The sequence below is a fragment of the Jatropha curcas genome, chromosome 8, assembly GCF_041381405.1.
Source record: "Jatropha curcas cultivar XTBG-Jc1 chromosome 8, XTBG_Jcur_1.0, whole genome shotgun sequence".
NCBI classification, from domain to species: Eukaryota; Viridiplantae; Streptophyta; class Magnoliopsida; order Malpighiales; family Euphorbiaceae; genus Jatropha; species Jatropha curcas.
Window position 1 is genome coordinate 3,536,408 of NC_143158.1, and position 17,225 is coordinate 3,553,632.

The window sequence follows — 17,225 nt, forward strand, 5'->3', positions numbered from 1 at the left end:
TTAAATTGAAAAAAAAAATTAAAATTCGAGTGTAAACTGATTCGTTTTCTCACCTGTATAAAAGATGGAGGTCTCAAATTTAATCTCTAACAATAAATTAAAATTTTCATTAATTTAGTGAGTATAAGATATAGTCTATAATAATGTTCTTTTAATTTATCGGACCTATAATGAATTGAAAAATAAAAATAAAAACATTTTTTCTTAGTATAGTATTATAAAAAAAAATTTATTTTTCTTTCTTGAATTAAACTTGATGTTTTTCATTAAAAAATTATAAAAGCAGATTATTTTTAAATGAATTGATGAACAAGTAGTTTAAATTTTAAAATGTTTTAAAATAAAGTAGATTTTTTTGAGAAATATCTTGATTGTTTATCTGAAATTCTTAGACTTACTTATTATTTTTTTTTTCAAAAAAAAAAAAAAACCAATCACTTGCTGCCACATAACAAGACTGCATCATATAAAGCAAGCCAGCCATCCAGCAGACGAAAGGAAGGAGGGGGTGAAAAAATAATTCAATATGATTTATGGACTTACATAATATTCACGGAATTGTATGTATTTTGAATTTTTGACTACTACCTTTTTTCAGATATGACTAACACAAAAAATAATAATAATAATAATGGAATAGTTAAGTTATACTACACAATTTTAGAAATAAAATTATTAATTATGCTAAATTATAAATTATTTTATAATAAATTTTATAAATTAAAGGATATTCTATCCAGCCCAGATAAATTTATTTCTATTTATATTTTTAAAACATCATAAAAATTAATTAATATGGTTTGAAAACGAAATTTTGTGTATATACATTTTTTTAAGATACCTTGCAGGTCTCGCTTGCGTTGTTCTTTATTCGGAAAAGCCTTATCCAAACCCAGCTCGAGAAATAGAAAAGGGGAGAAGATCAGAAGCCGTATGGATGCATGTGAAAATTGTGCCATCCATCAAAACAAACACAAGGCAACAAACGAGAATGAGAGAGTTGACTGCTCTTGGTTTAATATAAGCCCCGTGTAAGATACATAATGATTTTTTGTAAGGGTATAGAATAGGAGTTTTATTCTTTTTAAATCGAACCAAATCGAAGTTATTTTAGAAATAAAATTAAACCAGTTGGTTTGATATACATTGGTCCAATTTTATTCATAAAATAAAATAAATATTTTAAAATAATCAATTCAAAGACTGAAAATTGACGAGCCATTTCTATTCAGTGACAACGCATAGGTAGCATGTCCAGGCACCCTTCGAGTCCAGCCCACCAATGAGTGGTATTTTCTGAAGCTATTATACGTATCTCTATTTTTGTATAGACGAGTATTTGGATAAAGTCTTTTTTTTTTTTTTTAATAATCACAATTTTTTGTACTCATGAACTTACACTAAAAAAAGCAAAAATATATTTTTTATTTAAAAATAAATATTTAGTTCAAATCAAATATAATTAAATAATAAATAGTTTTAAACCAAATATTCGATATGATCAAATATTTTTTAATCCTATAATTTTTTGGATTAAATATTTTCTAAAATCAAAGATAAGATATTATAATTTTTACAATTATTTTTGTATTTTTAAATGATTTTTCTTTCCTAATTTTAAAATTTTAAATAATTATTGTAATTAAAACATTAAAAAATTATTTAAAAAAATTAAACTTTTTATTGTTTTTGTGTAAGTTTAGAAGTACATTATATAAAAATTTAATATTATGTATTACTTTCAAATTGAGTTTTTTTTTTATCAAACTGTAATAGTTTAATGAAATCATTAATAATTTATTTATTTTCTTACTTAATATATCATTCCTTTTCATGTCAAAAAATTAATAATTAATATTTATTAACACTGAAAAATCAAATTATTAAGCTCAACACTTGCTGTCACTGCTGCACTAAGCTACTGAAATTACAATATAATCCTTAAGGATTTGCGGCGCTGTTAGGCCATTGGATATTATTTCGGCTACAAAAAAAAGCAACGGCACCATAGTATGGTCTGTCAATAACTCCACGTGCGTGGATTTGACACGATTCCATAAAGACAAAAAAGTGTTACCCACGCGCACGTCACACTTTAACTGCTATGCTTCACTTTGGGCCTGGCTGGCCAAGCTTCAGAAAGCCTGGCCCACTTAACGTGACTATCTTAAACGACCGGGGCCTCAACGCGCGTGGAAAAGTAACCCAATAAAATCGCACTTTTTAGCTTCGGAGACCCACAGCAAAATTTACTCCGACAGCTGGTGTAGGATGTAAACCAGCCAAGCCTATGTCAAAGCTCGGTTCAATAAAATTTTATTTGGTTGGAGCTTGGTTCTAAAGTCAATAAGTCTATACAATTTAAGTTCGAGTTAGATTTTAAATTTGAATTCTAACTCATAAAATTTTCAATTTAAGCTTAGTTGGAGCAAATCTAAAATAAATATTATGTATATATATATAAAAAATTCAATAAGATTTCACATATTTTTCCACTAAATATCATTAAATTCGAGTTCGAACTTTTTCAAAATTTTTCAAGCCAATTCCGAACAACCCTTTATTTGATTTAACTCATTTAACCTATACCTAGACGGTGTTCGAAAATAACTTTTTGACCGCTACTTAAAAAATTATTTGGTAACATAATATTTGGATTAACTTTTAGATGTTATAATAATATTTTGTGAAAAATTAAACACTAACAACTATTAGGATAACTAATTTGCCAAACAATACTATGTAAACACTACTAAATAACTATCAGGACAATTAATTTTATCAAACAGATCCTAAGATGGTACATGCTCTCTTCAGCTTCAAAGAATTAAGCCAAAATCTTGTGCATTCAAACACACCGTAAACAATTACTATTCACCAATGAATTTTTTTAGGCATATTAACATTAACAATAAATTAAAATTCCAAGTGTTGCTTGATAAGGCAAGGAACAGAAATTGGAGACAACGTAAAACGCTGACGTGGAAGCAATCGCATTTGCTTCTAAAACGGCGATGATTGAGAGTTACACTTTTACATGGTAAGCAACACAAGTTAAGGAAGTGCAGAGAAACTCAAATTCCAGTTCCATGATGTCTGAAATTCTCTGCCAGAGTGACTTTTTATTGTACGTTTCTTTTTCTTAGAAAGTTTAAATTTTGAAATTTGAAAATTTTGATATCTTTTAACTTTAATACCAGTTTTCTTATTGATTCGGAGAAAAGGATCGCTACAGTTATGGAAGAGTCCAGTGTTGCTATAAAGCAGAATCCGGCAACGGGAGCAGACATTGAGTTTGCAAGATGCGAGTGCTGTGGTTTGATTGAGGAATGTACAGTGGCTTACGTTGTTGGCGTGCGGAAGAGATATGGAGGGAAATGGATTTGTGGACTTTGTGGAGAAGCTACTCAGGACGAAGTAAATAGATCAGAAAATAATCTTGGTTCTGAAGGAGCATTAGAGCTTCATATGAAATTTTGTCAACAATTCAAATCATCAACTCCTCCGACAAATCCTACTGGAGATTTGATTTCGGCTCTCAGAAAGCTTCTCCGGCGAACCTTGGACACGCCGAAGAGGAAGAAGGCATCGTTGGTTTTCCCATCTGATTAGTTAACAATCTTTAACCTCCTCTAGTATAAAAGGTAGAAGTTTGACTACTATGTTATCAGGCAAGAGGTTAGTCATTTCAATTTTTTTTTAGTCAGTGTACTGACATTTAGATGGGATTTGAATTAATAAAATTATTGTTTAACATGTTAAATGTGAACTATAGATGAAGAATTCTAGAAGATATAAGAAAAAGTAGTTGTTTGATGTGTCTTTGTGACATTGCTTTTGGTTGTTCCGGAGAAGGTAGCCATTGACAGTGACAAAAGATCCTGCTCTGCTGCTTGGTGGTTGGTGGTGGGTGTATAATCTTTGGTTCAGATCAATTATTTGAATTATGACATTTGATCCTCATTTTGTTGAGAAAGTTTGATTCTTCGAAACAAAATGTGCTTTTAAATTCCATTATAGTCGAATATCCCACTTGGACCTTTACTTAAAAAAAAGATTTGAGCAGTTGAACCAACCCCATTCCATTAATTATCATGTTTGCACTTATCCATTCGGAGATTTTGAAGTTTGATATCTTTGTTTTAATTGATTTGTTTTTAATGTGAAAGATAAGATTGCAAGTTGAAAATGATAGATAAAAAAATTCAGTTTTCATTTGATTTGATACTCATTAACCAATTAAATCAACTGATTACTCGATTTCTCAAACCTTAATTCTAACACTGTTTTATTTTATTTTTCCATTAGAATTCTTTGCTTTCAAAGTTACGAGTTATTTTGGCTTGTATTTGTTTTTTTTTTTATGAACTGAATTTTTCCTTGTGATTGCCTAATTGGAAAGGACAAATTGCACTTAAACAGAAAAAAAAAAAAATTAAAATCTATATTATTTTGTTATATGGAGTGTGCAACTTATCTACGGAATTTGTTTGGGAATGGGATTCTTTTGTGCAGTACATCGTACTACATTTTCGCCTTCTCCATGCAATTTTTGTTTCCATTATTATTTTATAAATTAAAATGTAAAAAATAAAAAATAAAATCAGTTAATAAAGGGTAAAGTTTCAAAATATTGTCTTTAATTTTAAATATTTAATTATTTAAAACTAATAATTATTTATTTATTTGTTAAATAATGGCCTATTTTCTCTCCTTAATTTACTTGCCTTTTAGCAGAATTTCTTCCAATGCTCCTGATATTGACACATAACCACTAGATATTCTTTAATTACCTATTAATCCTCCTTCACCACCGCCCTTAATCCCACCTCATTTGTCCTTGTACTCTTCACATACAAATTTCCGACTTCCCCAAAATGCCCCGGTCCAGCAAAAGAATAAAAACAATAATTGGCTCAACTAGTAATTTTATTCTAATTCATTTTCCATTTAAAAAGTAAATTAAAAATACAAATTAGCACTAGTTTGTAATTTGATTGGTGTTCTCAAATTTAAGTCAACCACGTATAAGGGGTACTTTCGTAATCGTAATCTAAGAAATGAAAGTACAAGTCGGCGAAGCGTACTCCACTGTACTTGACATATTTACTTCGGCAACCACAAGGCCTTTTGTAATCGTCGTCTCCGTCACTGCATTGACGCTTCTCTCTCCGTCACAACTTCTATACACGGAACTTTTTCTCTCTCTTTACTCTGTAACTCACTGAGTCAATAAAAAATGATGCACATGACCTTTTACTGGAGCCGGGAGGTGACTCTCCTGGTCAACTCGTGGCGTACAAAGACGTGGCTGAGTTACTCTCTGTCTCTTCTCGTTTGTCTAGTGGTCTCCGCCGTCTACCAATACCTAGAGAACCGTCGCATGCGACTCAAAGTCATTACCACCACCGGCGGTTCATCTACAACCTGTGCATCGCCAGAGACGAGCGAAGAGCCTTTGCTTCAACCGAAAAAGAGTGCAAAAAAATGGTCGGCTGCGAGGATCTGTGGAGCCTTACTCTTCGGAGTGAATTCGGCCATCGGGTATTTATTGATGCTTGCTGTGATGTCGTTTAATGGAGGGGTATTTTTGGCAATAGTGTTGGGGTTGGCTATTGGATATTTGATGTTTAGAAGTGAAGATGAGAATTTGACTCTTGGTGATAGCCCTTGTGCTTGTGCTTAGATACTTACAAAGAGTTGTGTATTCTGTTTTGGGTTTTTGCTGTGTCTGTGTGTCTTTCTTTGCCTGTGAAAAAATCTGTACTTTGGCATGACTTTGGAATGTTCTTGAGTATAAATTTTGGGGCTTCCCCTTTCTTCTGTCTAATTTTTCTCATTCAACGCAAAATTCACCCTTTGCAGGCTGATGTTTCTTTTCTTTTCTTTTTATTTTTTAATCAAGTAAGATCAGATATTAATTACAAAAGAAAAACATGCCAACCCCATTGAAAAAAAAAAAAAAAAGTAAAAAACTTCAATTGGGTTGCTCTCAGTGTACATAAAGTTTGGACCTTTTTTGAAATTTTAACCAAGGAAAATGAATCTGGGGGCGGCTTGGTAGAAATGGACACATCCACAGTTAGAGCAGGTGAGTAGTTGTTGAAATTTGTAATTTTCATTTAATCAAATTGCTTCAAATTTTTCTTGGATATTGTGGAATTATTCCTCTGATTAAGATAGAGGTTGGTGCTTGTCCTTTTCCATCTGATTATATAATTAAAACGTAATATCATCCTTGGTGGGAAGATACATTTTACATTGGGTACCTGTCTATTCTAGTAGTTAACATGGAGATTGAGGAACTCGACAGTTGCCAATTTGCCATTTCTTGAACAAAATATTTTATACAATTTGACAAATCTTCCTCTTATTTAGAGGAATTTGAATAAGTTCTTGCAAAACAAAACAAAACAAAACAAAAAAATTTGAAGTATATTGCTATATTCTCAATAGTAATTAATTTCTATAATCTATACTTCCACTTTGCTTGAATTGTAAGGAGAGTTAAAACCACTTCCAATGTTGTCATAAATAGCAGAATCTGAAAAGGCTATGCGAGACAGTGGCAGTTTGATCCGATTTCTCCAACCGCGGCGCCTGGTTTTCTGGGTTTCGGTTTCTTCCTCGCTTTCCATTCCTTCCTTTTCAAAGCATTTCTTGGCAGAAGTTTCATCAGGAACTATGTACACAAATGGTGCAGAAAATGTATCATCAAAATCCTGAAGAGATTCCAGGACCTTGACTACACAACTCATTGTAGGCCTACCCTTTGGATTATGACTTAAACATTTGTATGCTAATGCAGCTGCCTTTTGTGCTCCATTGTAAGGAAATTGCCCTTCAAGTCTAGGGTCTATAATCCTATCAAGCTTATGTTGATCTTTCAACAATGGCCTTGTACATTCTACAAGACTCTGTTCTCTCCCCAGCCGAGTATCGTCCATGGATCGTTTACCAGTTAATAACTCCAACAAAACTACCCCAAAGCTATACACATCACTCATTGTTGTAAGGTGACCTGTAATTATCGGGTTATTAAACTAGGGTTAGGTTTTCAGGATAAATAATAAATTTACAGAAAAAAAAATGTGCTGTTGGGGATGAGTCACTTCAGGGATGATATCAGGATTTATTAACAATTCAACATCACCTGTCATAACATATTCAGGAGCTGCATAACCTTGAGTACCCATTACACGTGTGGTCACATGTGTCTCTTCTCCTTCAGGACCATCCTTTGCAAGCCCAAAATCTGAGAGTTTTGCAGTGTAATCCTGTAGAAGGACAAAGAAACATCGATTAAAGCCTAGCAAAATATTATATTAACAAAAACGAAAGCTGAAGAGATTTAAAGCTTACAGAGTCCAACAAAATATTTGAAGTTTTAAAATCTCGGAATATCACAGGTTTATCACTTTCATGAAGGAAGGCTAATCCTTTTGCTGCTTCTAATGCAATTTTCATTCTAGTCGACCATGGCAATGCAGCTGAATATCCTGCATATACTCAGGAGAATTAAGAATAATACAAAAATTCATCTAGTTCTAAAAAGAAAATTTAAAAATTTTGCATTTTTCCAGTAAGCAGAAGCAACATACTTCTAAAGAGTTGATTCTCTAAGCTACCTCTTGGCATGTATTCATATACCAGGAGTCTTTGATCCTCTTCACAACAATATCCAATCAATTTAACAAGATGCGGATGCCTAAGCTGCCCAAGAAAGATTATTTCTGCCTGCAAGAAAATTAATCATTATCACTAATTGATTAGAGATCAATCAAGAGACTAATTAACTTGTAGAAACTAACCATCCATTCTTTATGACCCTGCATACCATCCAAGTCAAGAGACTTAACTGCTACAGGTTGAGCCTTTAAACCAGGTCTAAGCTTATCATCAATAAACCCTTTGTAAACTGGTCCAAACCCACCTTCACCAAGAAGATTAATTCTTGCAAAACTCTGTGTTATGATTCTTAGCTCTGCAAATGTAAAAATATGCAGCTTCGGACCCGCGAAAGAGTTGGAGAGATCTTCAACACACAGTGGGCTACTTGGATTACTTACATCTGTTAGAGATAACCTCCTGAAAGAATTATGCTTGAATACCTGATTTTCAGATTCTTCCAATGGCTCACTTTTGTAACAACTCAAGATCATACAGTTCCATGTACCCTTTTTCATTGTCATCTTTAAAGCTCCAAATCTACAATTTGTACAACAAAAATTGTAAAGAAACTATCAATTCTTTTCCATATGAAAGCAAAAGAACCAGAGGAGGCCTAAACTTATATTCTCTCTTTCACTGGCCTACTACTAATACTTCTTGAGGCTATATATATATATATATAGAGAGAGAGAGAGAGAGAGGGGAACCAAAGACTTGCATTTAAAGAAAAAAATCTTTGGGGGGAGAAGATAGCTTCCATGATTAAAATATCAAGCTGAGATGAGAGTCTACATATTAGTTAGGGAGAGATGACTTGGCTACCTCTTGACTTCTACACCAAATAGAAAACAAAGAAAGACAAACAAATGTCTTTTCAAGTTGCTTTTTTTTACTTGTATACTAGTTTTCTTTCTTTAAATTGAACAGTTCCATTTCATCTGTTTTGCTATTGATAGTCCATGTGAATCCCCTCAAAGCCTCTTCCTATTTACAATAAGCATATGAGATGTCAACAATTATTTTGTTTGTTGGGTTGATAATTTCATAATTGTGTGATTTACTATTGTATTAGTATTTAATGACTGAATATTTGCAAGTATTTAAATAATGGTGAATATTTTTCATATAAAAAATTTTGATTTAGAATTCAAGAATGGTTTTAATAAAAGATGAAATGCATTTACAAGATCTTAATTCTTTTATATTCTGGGAGGAAGGAGGGAGGGAGGTCATCCATTCTTAATAGACAAGTATAAACTTTTGTAGAATTTTCTAAGAACATTTTGTGTATTGATGACCTACAGGAAAAGCTTCTAGAACAAATTTGTCCTCATAATTATAATCTAAAAATTAACAGCTCTTGCTTGATCCATTTGAAGTGCATATAGCACTGATTTTGAATATTTGACCTCATTTGAAATTAAATCATCTATAAATATAGCAATTCAACTAATTCAATTGATAACCATCTGATTATTAATGGTACATGGTTATGAAATTCAAAGATTAAGGTCAAGGAAAAATGGTGAACCAATCGATCTACCCACAACCACCCCAGTCTCTCTAGGGAATTTTACCAAACACTTTGCATATATATATATATATGTATATATGACATATGCTTTGGATTAAAAATATTATATATTATGCATGATAAATGCAAATGTAAAGTGGATTTCACAGTGATTAGTGATTACCAGCCGCCATGGTTTAAAACATGAAGCACGCCTTTTAAATTTGGTATTAAGAAAGGTGATAAGACTTAATAACCATTAATTAATTAATTAGATGCCATTATCATTGGAAATTAAATTGATAAATAATGACATCACCTTAAATGTTGTATTTCTTGTCATTGACAAATCACAAGTACTGGATTATATTATACAACCCATCTCCCACTTTAACTACCGTGGTTCCCTCGTCGATAAAATAAAAAACTTCAAACAATATAAAAATTATTAAATACTACTAAATCAGCTAATTTTATTAAACTGATTTTTAGTTGAAATTTATATGGTTGATCAACAGCTGTACACGTATACTCCTTAAATGGATTATTGCCACGTGTCGACTGGCCAATATAAAACCAGCAAATTATGAGAAGAATAGAAAATATGTTGAGCCCATCGGTCTTTTTCCTATCACCGCGACAAATGGAGTGATTTGATATTAATTTGACGTCAAATGATTAAAATTTTTATGTTTGATAGTTTATAATATTGTTAAATGTTATTGGTTTGTAAGAATTTTTATGTTTATAATATTATTTCGATTTATTTAATTTTTTAATAAGATTATATCTAACCTGTATAATTAAAGAGACAAAAAAATTACGGGGAAACTAAAATATTAATAAAAGAAAGAAGAAAATATTTTATATTACGAATATTTGTTAGAGACATGACCAAACATGTATATTCACAACTCATTTATTTTTATTTTTAAAGCATAGGAAAAATTAGGTAAATTTAGGCCGTTTGTTTGATGCAGTATTGCAGTATGTTTCTCTACTAAAAGGTTCAGTGCATGTTACACAAACTATAAGGTGCCGTCTGGCTATACAAAACATGTATTAAAATAAATTTTTTTTAATAAAGTTTTTACAACAATTTTTACATGAACATTTACTGTTTTTTTTTTTTATTATGTTCCTTTTTTTTTTCTGACAACAACTATTTTTAATTAATTAATTAATTAAAGACCAATTTCATTGATCTAAGAAATCAATAGTTGTTGCCTTATAGTCGAAGAAAGAAATGAACTATTGAATCAATTTTCACGTTTTCAATGTTTTTTTAATTCTTATAATTTTGACCGTAGTAAATATTATTTGTTTTCTGTAATTTTACTTTTATATATGTACATAACTAATCTATTTATATTCATGAATTTAATCTAAATGTTATGAAAGTCAAAATTTCATACTCTCAAACTCATTTATCCGCATACAAAGTCATCAGATCAAATTTTTACTCCGTCCCATGTATTTGGAGAAGATGTTGTTTTTTGGGATTTTTATAAAGAAATTTATGCCTTTTTTATTATTTAGTTATAAAATAAAAAACAATGAAATATGATATATTTTTATAAAAAGAGAAAAAAACCAATGGTATCTAATTGATTAATTTTACTCTTATTTTTTTAAATTTTTTCGTTTCAAATTGTATTATGTATAATTCTTATATTTTGATAATTTTGGATTTATCAATAATCTAGAGATTAATTATATTATTAAAAAAAAATCAAAAATCAAAATTGAATTGCATTATTAAATGCATAATAATTTATGTGATGTAATAGGTGGGCTAATGTTGGTTTCATTGAACAAATGGCGCAGTTATATTTTGCCCGTATCATGACTCTGTTCTTTCAACAGTACAAAATGTCTAACGAGTATTAAAACATGCAAGCATTTTAATTGAAATTGTAGTTTTTGTAAAATTAATTATAGTTTGAAGATCAAAATTATTAAATCAAAACTGAAAATATAAACATTAATGAATAAATAGAATAAATAAATAATGTGTACACTAAGATATAGCCTAGTGGTAAGTGCATATACGACTTGGTAATGGATCCAGATTCGATTTTACTTTCCTCGTTACTCAAAAAAAAAAGAATAAATAAATAATGTTCACAATATTTTAGTTATTTGTATGTATTAAATGAATTTAATAATTAATAATCCTATAATAAGTCTATTGTATTAGTGAAAATATTTCTTATTTTCTTTTTTTCGATATTAATAATCCAAACAATAAATTTATTGCATTGATAAAAAAAATAACTCTTCATTTTTTTTACTAATTAGCAATATACCATGCTATGCATGGTTTGAAAAAAAAGTAAAATAAAGTAAAATTGAGAGAATATATATAATTTATAGATTTTTGAATGAATTTTTTTTATTATGCTATTAAAAAATATTATAAAGATATATCAATAGTGAAAAAAATACAGCGTGACTTTTGAATATTAAATTTTTGATTATTAAAGTAAAAATAAGTAGATAGACATATGTTCAGGAATATCGATTGAAAATATTGAAAATTATATAGATAAATAAAAAAAGAAAAGCAAAAATGAAAGATGGTCAAATTCATTAATTTGATTCATAAATTAATTTCTTTTCAAATAATTATAAAAAAATTAAGTCATATACATGTCATTAATTTGGAATTCTATGTGGCAATACAAAAAAAAAAAAAATCATATTAAATAATCTCTAAAAAAGGAGACAAAAAAAAAATTGAATAAAAACTACTAACCCCATTAGTGAAAATAGTTGAGATGTAGAAAATTTTGAATTTTAAAAAAATAATAATATATTTAAATGCAACGACTAATATACCTTTGCCGAGAATACAGAAAAATATATAACTTATATATAGTATTTCTAAAAAAAACTAAAGTGTTTATGAGGTAATTTAAAATTTTAAAATAATATATTAACACATCATTTAAAAAAAATGAAAACGTTTAGATTGGAAACGTTAAATATATATTACCGATTGTTAAAGAAAACGTTTGCTACTTCACAAATTTAAAAGTAAACATTTATTACAAAGCAATGCATTAACACATTAATTGAATAATTCGTTGTTATTAAACTTTATCATTTTTTAAAAATTAATAATTAATAATAATTACTTAAAGCCTTCAATACATTAAATAACCAAATAAAAATCAAATCAAAAACATTAATTCAAAATAAATCCAAACAAAATCAATACATTAATATATTAAATAATCAAATCAAATCAAAAAAAAGACACAAACTCAAAATAAATCTAAACTAAACCAATACATTAATACATTGAATAATCAAATCAAACCATGCCAAGTGGACGCCAAATTGGAGGAATATGCCACATGTCAAATTAAAATACTAAGTGGATATGCCACATATCAACTTCTTAGGGAAAAAATGTATCCCGTATATATATATATATATATATATATATATTTTACTTATTACTTTTTCATATTCATATTCACTTTATTATAAATTTGTAATACTATAAAAAAAATGATCTTGAAAATTTATTTGATGAATAATTAAATAATATTATTGACTTCATTAATTATTAAAAGCAACTGAAAAATTAATTATATGAAATGATATAAATGATATTGTTAGTTATTTAATTATTGAAGAAAACTGAACCATTTAACATTATTAAATTAAAAGAAAACTATAAAATTTATTATCTAAAATAATATTAAAGATATTGTTAATTATTTATTTAATTATTGAAAAATTTGAAGAACATTTAGCATTATTAAAATATTTTAATATCATATTAACTCAATTATTTTCCTTGTCAATTAGCACCTTAAAAATTATTTCTCTTGTCACTCCAACGATTTAATGTTTTGATATTATGACAGGTAAACCGTTTTAAAATTTTATTAATCATTAAAAAAATTGAAAATTATTTCTTATTTAAAATATCATTAATGACATTTAATTCCATTGAGTTGTCTTTGTTGGTACGTTTTGGCGTCAGGACTGAAAATTAAAATACCTTCTCACTCTTTCTCCTTCAGTCCTTCTCAAACTTAAAAGCTGAGAACCATTTGTTTATGGGAAAAAAAAAAAAAATTATTATTAAAAGAGGATTTGGTGAGCCGGTCACCATAAGACTCCGACCAAACCAATTTTCACGGACTTTCCTTTTCTTTCTGCATCCACTTCATCTATTTCCAAACTATCACGAAAGGAAATGGTTTATCTTCTTTTCTTATATGGTTTTAAGGGCACATGATATTGAAATATTTTCTTTTTTTTTTTTTTAAATAATTATTCTTCTGCATCACCATTTATAGAAAATATTCGCCTATATATTTATTGCTCATATATCCAATTAATAATTAATTATCATTAACAGATTTGTTAACATCTGTTATCCATGCAGCAAAGCAAATGTAATTTTGCCTAATTGGGAGGCCAGTTATTAAGATTGGTCCTAAATAAAAATTAATCATTCAAAAAAGGGAAGAAGCAAAGAGAAATTCCTAATTAGGTGCATATTTGTAATATTTCCTATATACATAGGAATCTATAAGCTTAGTGCATGAATGGATTCATATCCCAAGACAATCTAGTGATGAAAAAAAAAATACATAAAAATGGTAAAAAAATTTTGAAAAAATATAAATTTTTATTAGAATAATAACATTTCTAATTATACATGGAAAAATAAAAAAGATAAAATATAAACATTTTTTTTAAATTTATATTTTTATTAATTTGATATGCAGTAAATCTGATTTAGATAAATATTTTTTAATTACAGTAGTTATTTGATAGGCTTGGTGTATTATGGATGGGTCGCTCGATACACTAAACTAAAGTAGGTAAGTAATTAAAAAAAAAAAAAAAAAAACAAAAGAAAAAGAAAAAACAGTTCTTATTTAATTACAGCAAGTCTACGGCCCAAGTAACCGTGTTTTTCTCTCCAACCCCTCCTACTCTTCCAAAGGGTTTTATCCTCTCTCACGGTTACTTTTTTGGACCGCAAAAATTAATCTCCAATGGCACTCTCTTTTCTTAGCCCTGTTTCTCTATATGCTCACTATCTCCGTTCCTGCTTCACCTCCGCCGGCCTTTCACGACACTCCGTTGACATCGACACCGAAACGACAATCCACCTTTGGGCTCCCAGTTCAAATCAAACCTCCACCGCAAACAAACCATCTCTAGTCTTCATCCATGGCTTCGGTCCTGTCGCTCTCTGGCAATGGCGGAGACAGGTTCAGTTTTTTTGGCCGCACTTTAATATTTACGTGCCTGACCTAATCTTTTTCGGGGAATCAACGACCAAGTCATCGGAGAGATCAGAGATCTTTCAGGCAAAGTCCGTCGCGAAATGTCTTGAAAAATTAGGAGTAGAAAAGTATTCTGTAGTTGGCACCAGCTACGGCGGGTTTGTGGCGTACCACATGGCCAGAATGTGGCCGGAGAAGGTAGAGAAAGTTGTAATAGCGAGCTCCGGTGTTAACATGAAGAGAAGTGATAACGAAGAGTTGGTCAGAAAGTCAAAGTTGGAAAATATTGGCGATCTTATGTTGCCAAAAGAGGCGTCGGAGTTGAGATCTTTGCTTGGCCTCACCGTCAACTGGCGTCTCAATATGATTCCTGATATTTTCTTGAATGACTTCATTCATGTAAGTGATCAACAATAATTCTAAACTTCTTGATTCTCCATAGTAACTTAAAATACAAGTTAGTAAGTAATTGTGTTAAATTAATTAACTAACAAATGAAATGCGTGAAGATTTTTAGGACAACACACAGGCTGTGTGTGCTGGGAGAGCCGCAATATATTGTAATTAAAAACATTTTTAATTCAATATTTACATTGGAAATATTTTGATTAGGTTCCATTACAGCTCACTAAGCATAATCTTTATATTTATAATTAAGACAAAACAAATATATAAAGCTCAGTTCTTGTTTTATTTTTTCTTTGGCTTGATTCTGCAATTAATTTTTGTTTTTCCTAACAATTGAATTGAAATCTCCATGGTATCTGAAAATTAATGGAAATATTTTTATTTGGGTGAAGAAATTGTACTCAGAAAACAGGAGCAAGAAGATGGAACTCCTAAAGGGATTATCATTTGGACACGATGAAACAGTAAATATTTCTCCACTCCAACAGGTAATTACAGTAGTATAGTTTTGATAGCTAAATTTGTTTTTGAACATCTATATAAATATCTAACTCCATTTAGGATGTGCTGTTGGTATGGGGAGAACATGACGAGATATTCCCCTTCAAAATGGCAATTGAACTCAAAGGGTACGTACCCACCCACTTCAACTTCATCACTTACCCTAAATACTTTCTTTCTGGATAAACTCAATCTATTGGATAATTAATATAGCTTTTTCACTGGGTGCATGCAGGTTGATTGGGAAGAAGGTGAAGTTGGAATCAATAAAGAATGCAGCTCATGTACCTCAAATTGAAAGATCAAAGAAATTCAACTACATTGTCAATGGTTTCTTGCGTGGTTCTTCATGATATATAGATGTTTACTGCTCTACATACAAAAGAATATGGGGGGACCTTTTTTATAATTAATAGACTAGCTAGGGCTTCTTCTCTAGCTTCAGTTCAGTTATACTTATACATTACTTATCATCTTTACTCATAGAGGCCCAAGGACTGTGTATGTAGACTTTGTATGCAATGCAAGCTTTTCCCCTCTATTAATTTATCCCTTTTAGTATCAAGAAGGAAATGATTTTATTAACTAAGATATTAATGTATATATATGAATTTCCTCCATTTTACATGTAATTACAGTTTGTGCATCTATTTATAACCGTATTAATTTCACACCTACCCAAAAAAAAAAAAAAGATTTTAAAAAATTAGAATGATAGCCACGTGGATTCCATGGTTTATTGGGTTATTCCAGATTGATTTTGTTTTCTTGGGCCTCAACTACTTCCAGACCAAATTTTAAAATGAAAGAGTTAAGGTTTTGATGTGGACTTTCAAACACTCCAAATACAAATTTGGTTTAGACACTTGAATTTATTTAAAAATTCTGTTTACAAGGGCAAGAATTAACCGTTACAGTATCAATAAATACGTACAAAATGTATATTGTAAGATGCTTTAGTACTGAGTTTGAAGCGGTATTGGGATTCTTAGCCGTGTGAAAGTGGGAGTTGTATAAAAATACAAATACGTACAAAATGGAGGTCAACACGTCAAGTCTTGGAAAAGAAAGGAAACGATCCCAATTCCCAAATTACTACGATATTGACAAATAAATCATTTTCTCATTTGATTTTAATTTTGCAGTATCTATGTTTTCTTCCCTTCATGATGAACACAGCCAATTTTCAAGTCAAATTAATTTTTATTTTCAATTAGTCAAAAAAATTATTAAAAATTATCCAAAATATTTAATGCTTAATCACAGTAATTAGGTGATCAGCAATGAAATATGAATGTTGACTTAATGCCAATCTAACTGTCTTTAATTATTCTATTTATTTTGTTAGGTGTAGATAAGTATTTCTCATTAAATGCTTAAAAATGATTATATTTCTGGGAGTATTTAATTTTTTTTTTTTTAATTTTTGATCCATGCATTCAAAAACTTATCGAGCACACAGATTGGAGTTCAAAGCCTTCAAGACTAAATTTTCATTTTTTATATCCTATATTAATAATTTTTCGAGGTACATGTGACTGGTTTTTAGTCTTTTAAAAACAAAATGAATATGAAAATTCATTACTGGATATGCTATTTTAATAAAAATTCAATTATAAGTAAAAAACATAAAATTTTAATTTTCTCTACTAAAGTATAAAGAAAACGAGTTAAGTCATAAACAATTATTAATTGGACTAGTAATCTTCAAATAATATGTATGAACACAATATTATTATATTTCAATTTAACTAATTCATAATTAATTCAAGAACCCATTAAAAGTCAAGAATTTGAAATTCATCTTTGAATAAATGAATAGATTTACAGATTTGTTCCAAATAGAAAATCATATTACAAATATATAGCTG

The 17,225-nt window shown here is 29.6% G+C and overlaps 4 protein-coding genes across 7 annotated transcripts; 3 read left to right on the plus strand and 1 right to left on the minus strand.

Annotated features, from left to right (window-relative positions):
• Positions 1 to 2,809: 2,809 nt before the first annotated feature.
• Positions 2,810 to 3,963, plus strand: LOC105638366 (uncharacterized). Of its 3 annotated transcripts, none has more exons than XR_016321967.1 (2): positions 2,810 to 3,127; positions 3,201 to 3,963. XR_016321967.1 is itself a non-coding variant. In XM_012222159.4 (2 exons), exons 1-2 carry the CDS (start codon positions 3,015 to 3,017, stop codon positions 3,610 to 3,612), a joined length of 438 nt encoding a protein of 145 aa, XP_012077549.1. In that variant the 5' UTR covers positions 2,919 to 3,014; the 3' UTR covers positions 3,613 to 3,757. The 3 variants fall into 3 exon arrangements, 1 of the variants encoding a protein (XP_012077549.1); XR_016321968.1 differs by having other exon boundaries at positions 3,225 to 3,963; XM_012222159.4 differs by having other exon boundaries at positions 2,919 to 3,040; positions 3,201 to 3,757.
• A 948-nt stretch (positions 3,964 to 4,911) lies between these two features.
• ARSK1 (root-specific kinase 1) lies at positions 4,912 to 8,442 on the minus strand. 2 transcript variants are annotated; one of them, XM_020680983.3, is made up of 5 exons: positions 7,812 to 8,442; positions 7,629 to 7,737; positions 7,363 to 7,499; positions 7,154 to 7,277; positions 4,912 to 7,021 (listed from the first exon to the last, which is right to left on the minus strand). In XM_020680983.3, exons 1-5 carry the CDS (start codon positions 8,190 to 8,192, stop codon positions 6,474 to 6,476), a joined length of 1,299 nt encoding a protein of 432 aa, XP_020536642.1. In that variant the 5' UTR covers positions 8,193 to 8,442; the 3' UTR covers positions 4,912 to 6,473. The 2 variants fall into 2 exon arrangements, with proteins under 2 accessions (XP_020536642.1, XP_012077177.1); XM_012221787.4 differs by having other exon boundaries at positions 7,602 to 7,737; positions 7,812 to 8,436.
• LOC105638068 (copper transporter 5.1) lies at positions 5,240 to 5,830 on the plus strand. The gene has a single exon (XM_012221786.4). The coding sequence runs from the start codon at positions 5,240 to 5,242 to the stop codon at positions 5,684 to 5,686; it is 447 nt and encodes a 148-aa protein (XP_012077176.1). The 3' UTR covers positions 5,687 to 5,830.
• Positions 8,443 to 14,131: 5,689 nt separating the features above from the next.
• Positions 14,132 to 15,903, plus strand: LOC105638070 (uncharacterized). The gene is made up of 4 exons (XM_012221789.4): positions 14,132 to 14,844; positions 15,246 to 15,341; positions 15,415 to 15,482; positions 15,590 to 15,903. The coding sequence occupies exons 1-4, from the start codon at positions 14,212 to 14,214 to the stop codon at positions 15,705 to 15,707; spliced, it is 915 nt and encodes a 304-aa protein (XP_012077179.1). The 5' UTR covers positions 14,132 to 14,211; the 3' UTR covers positions 15,708 to 15,903.
• The last annotated feature ends 1,322 nt before the right edge of the window (positions 15,904 to 17,225 follow it).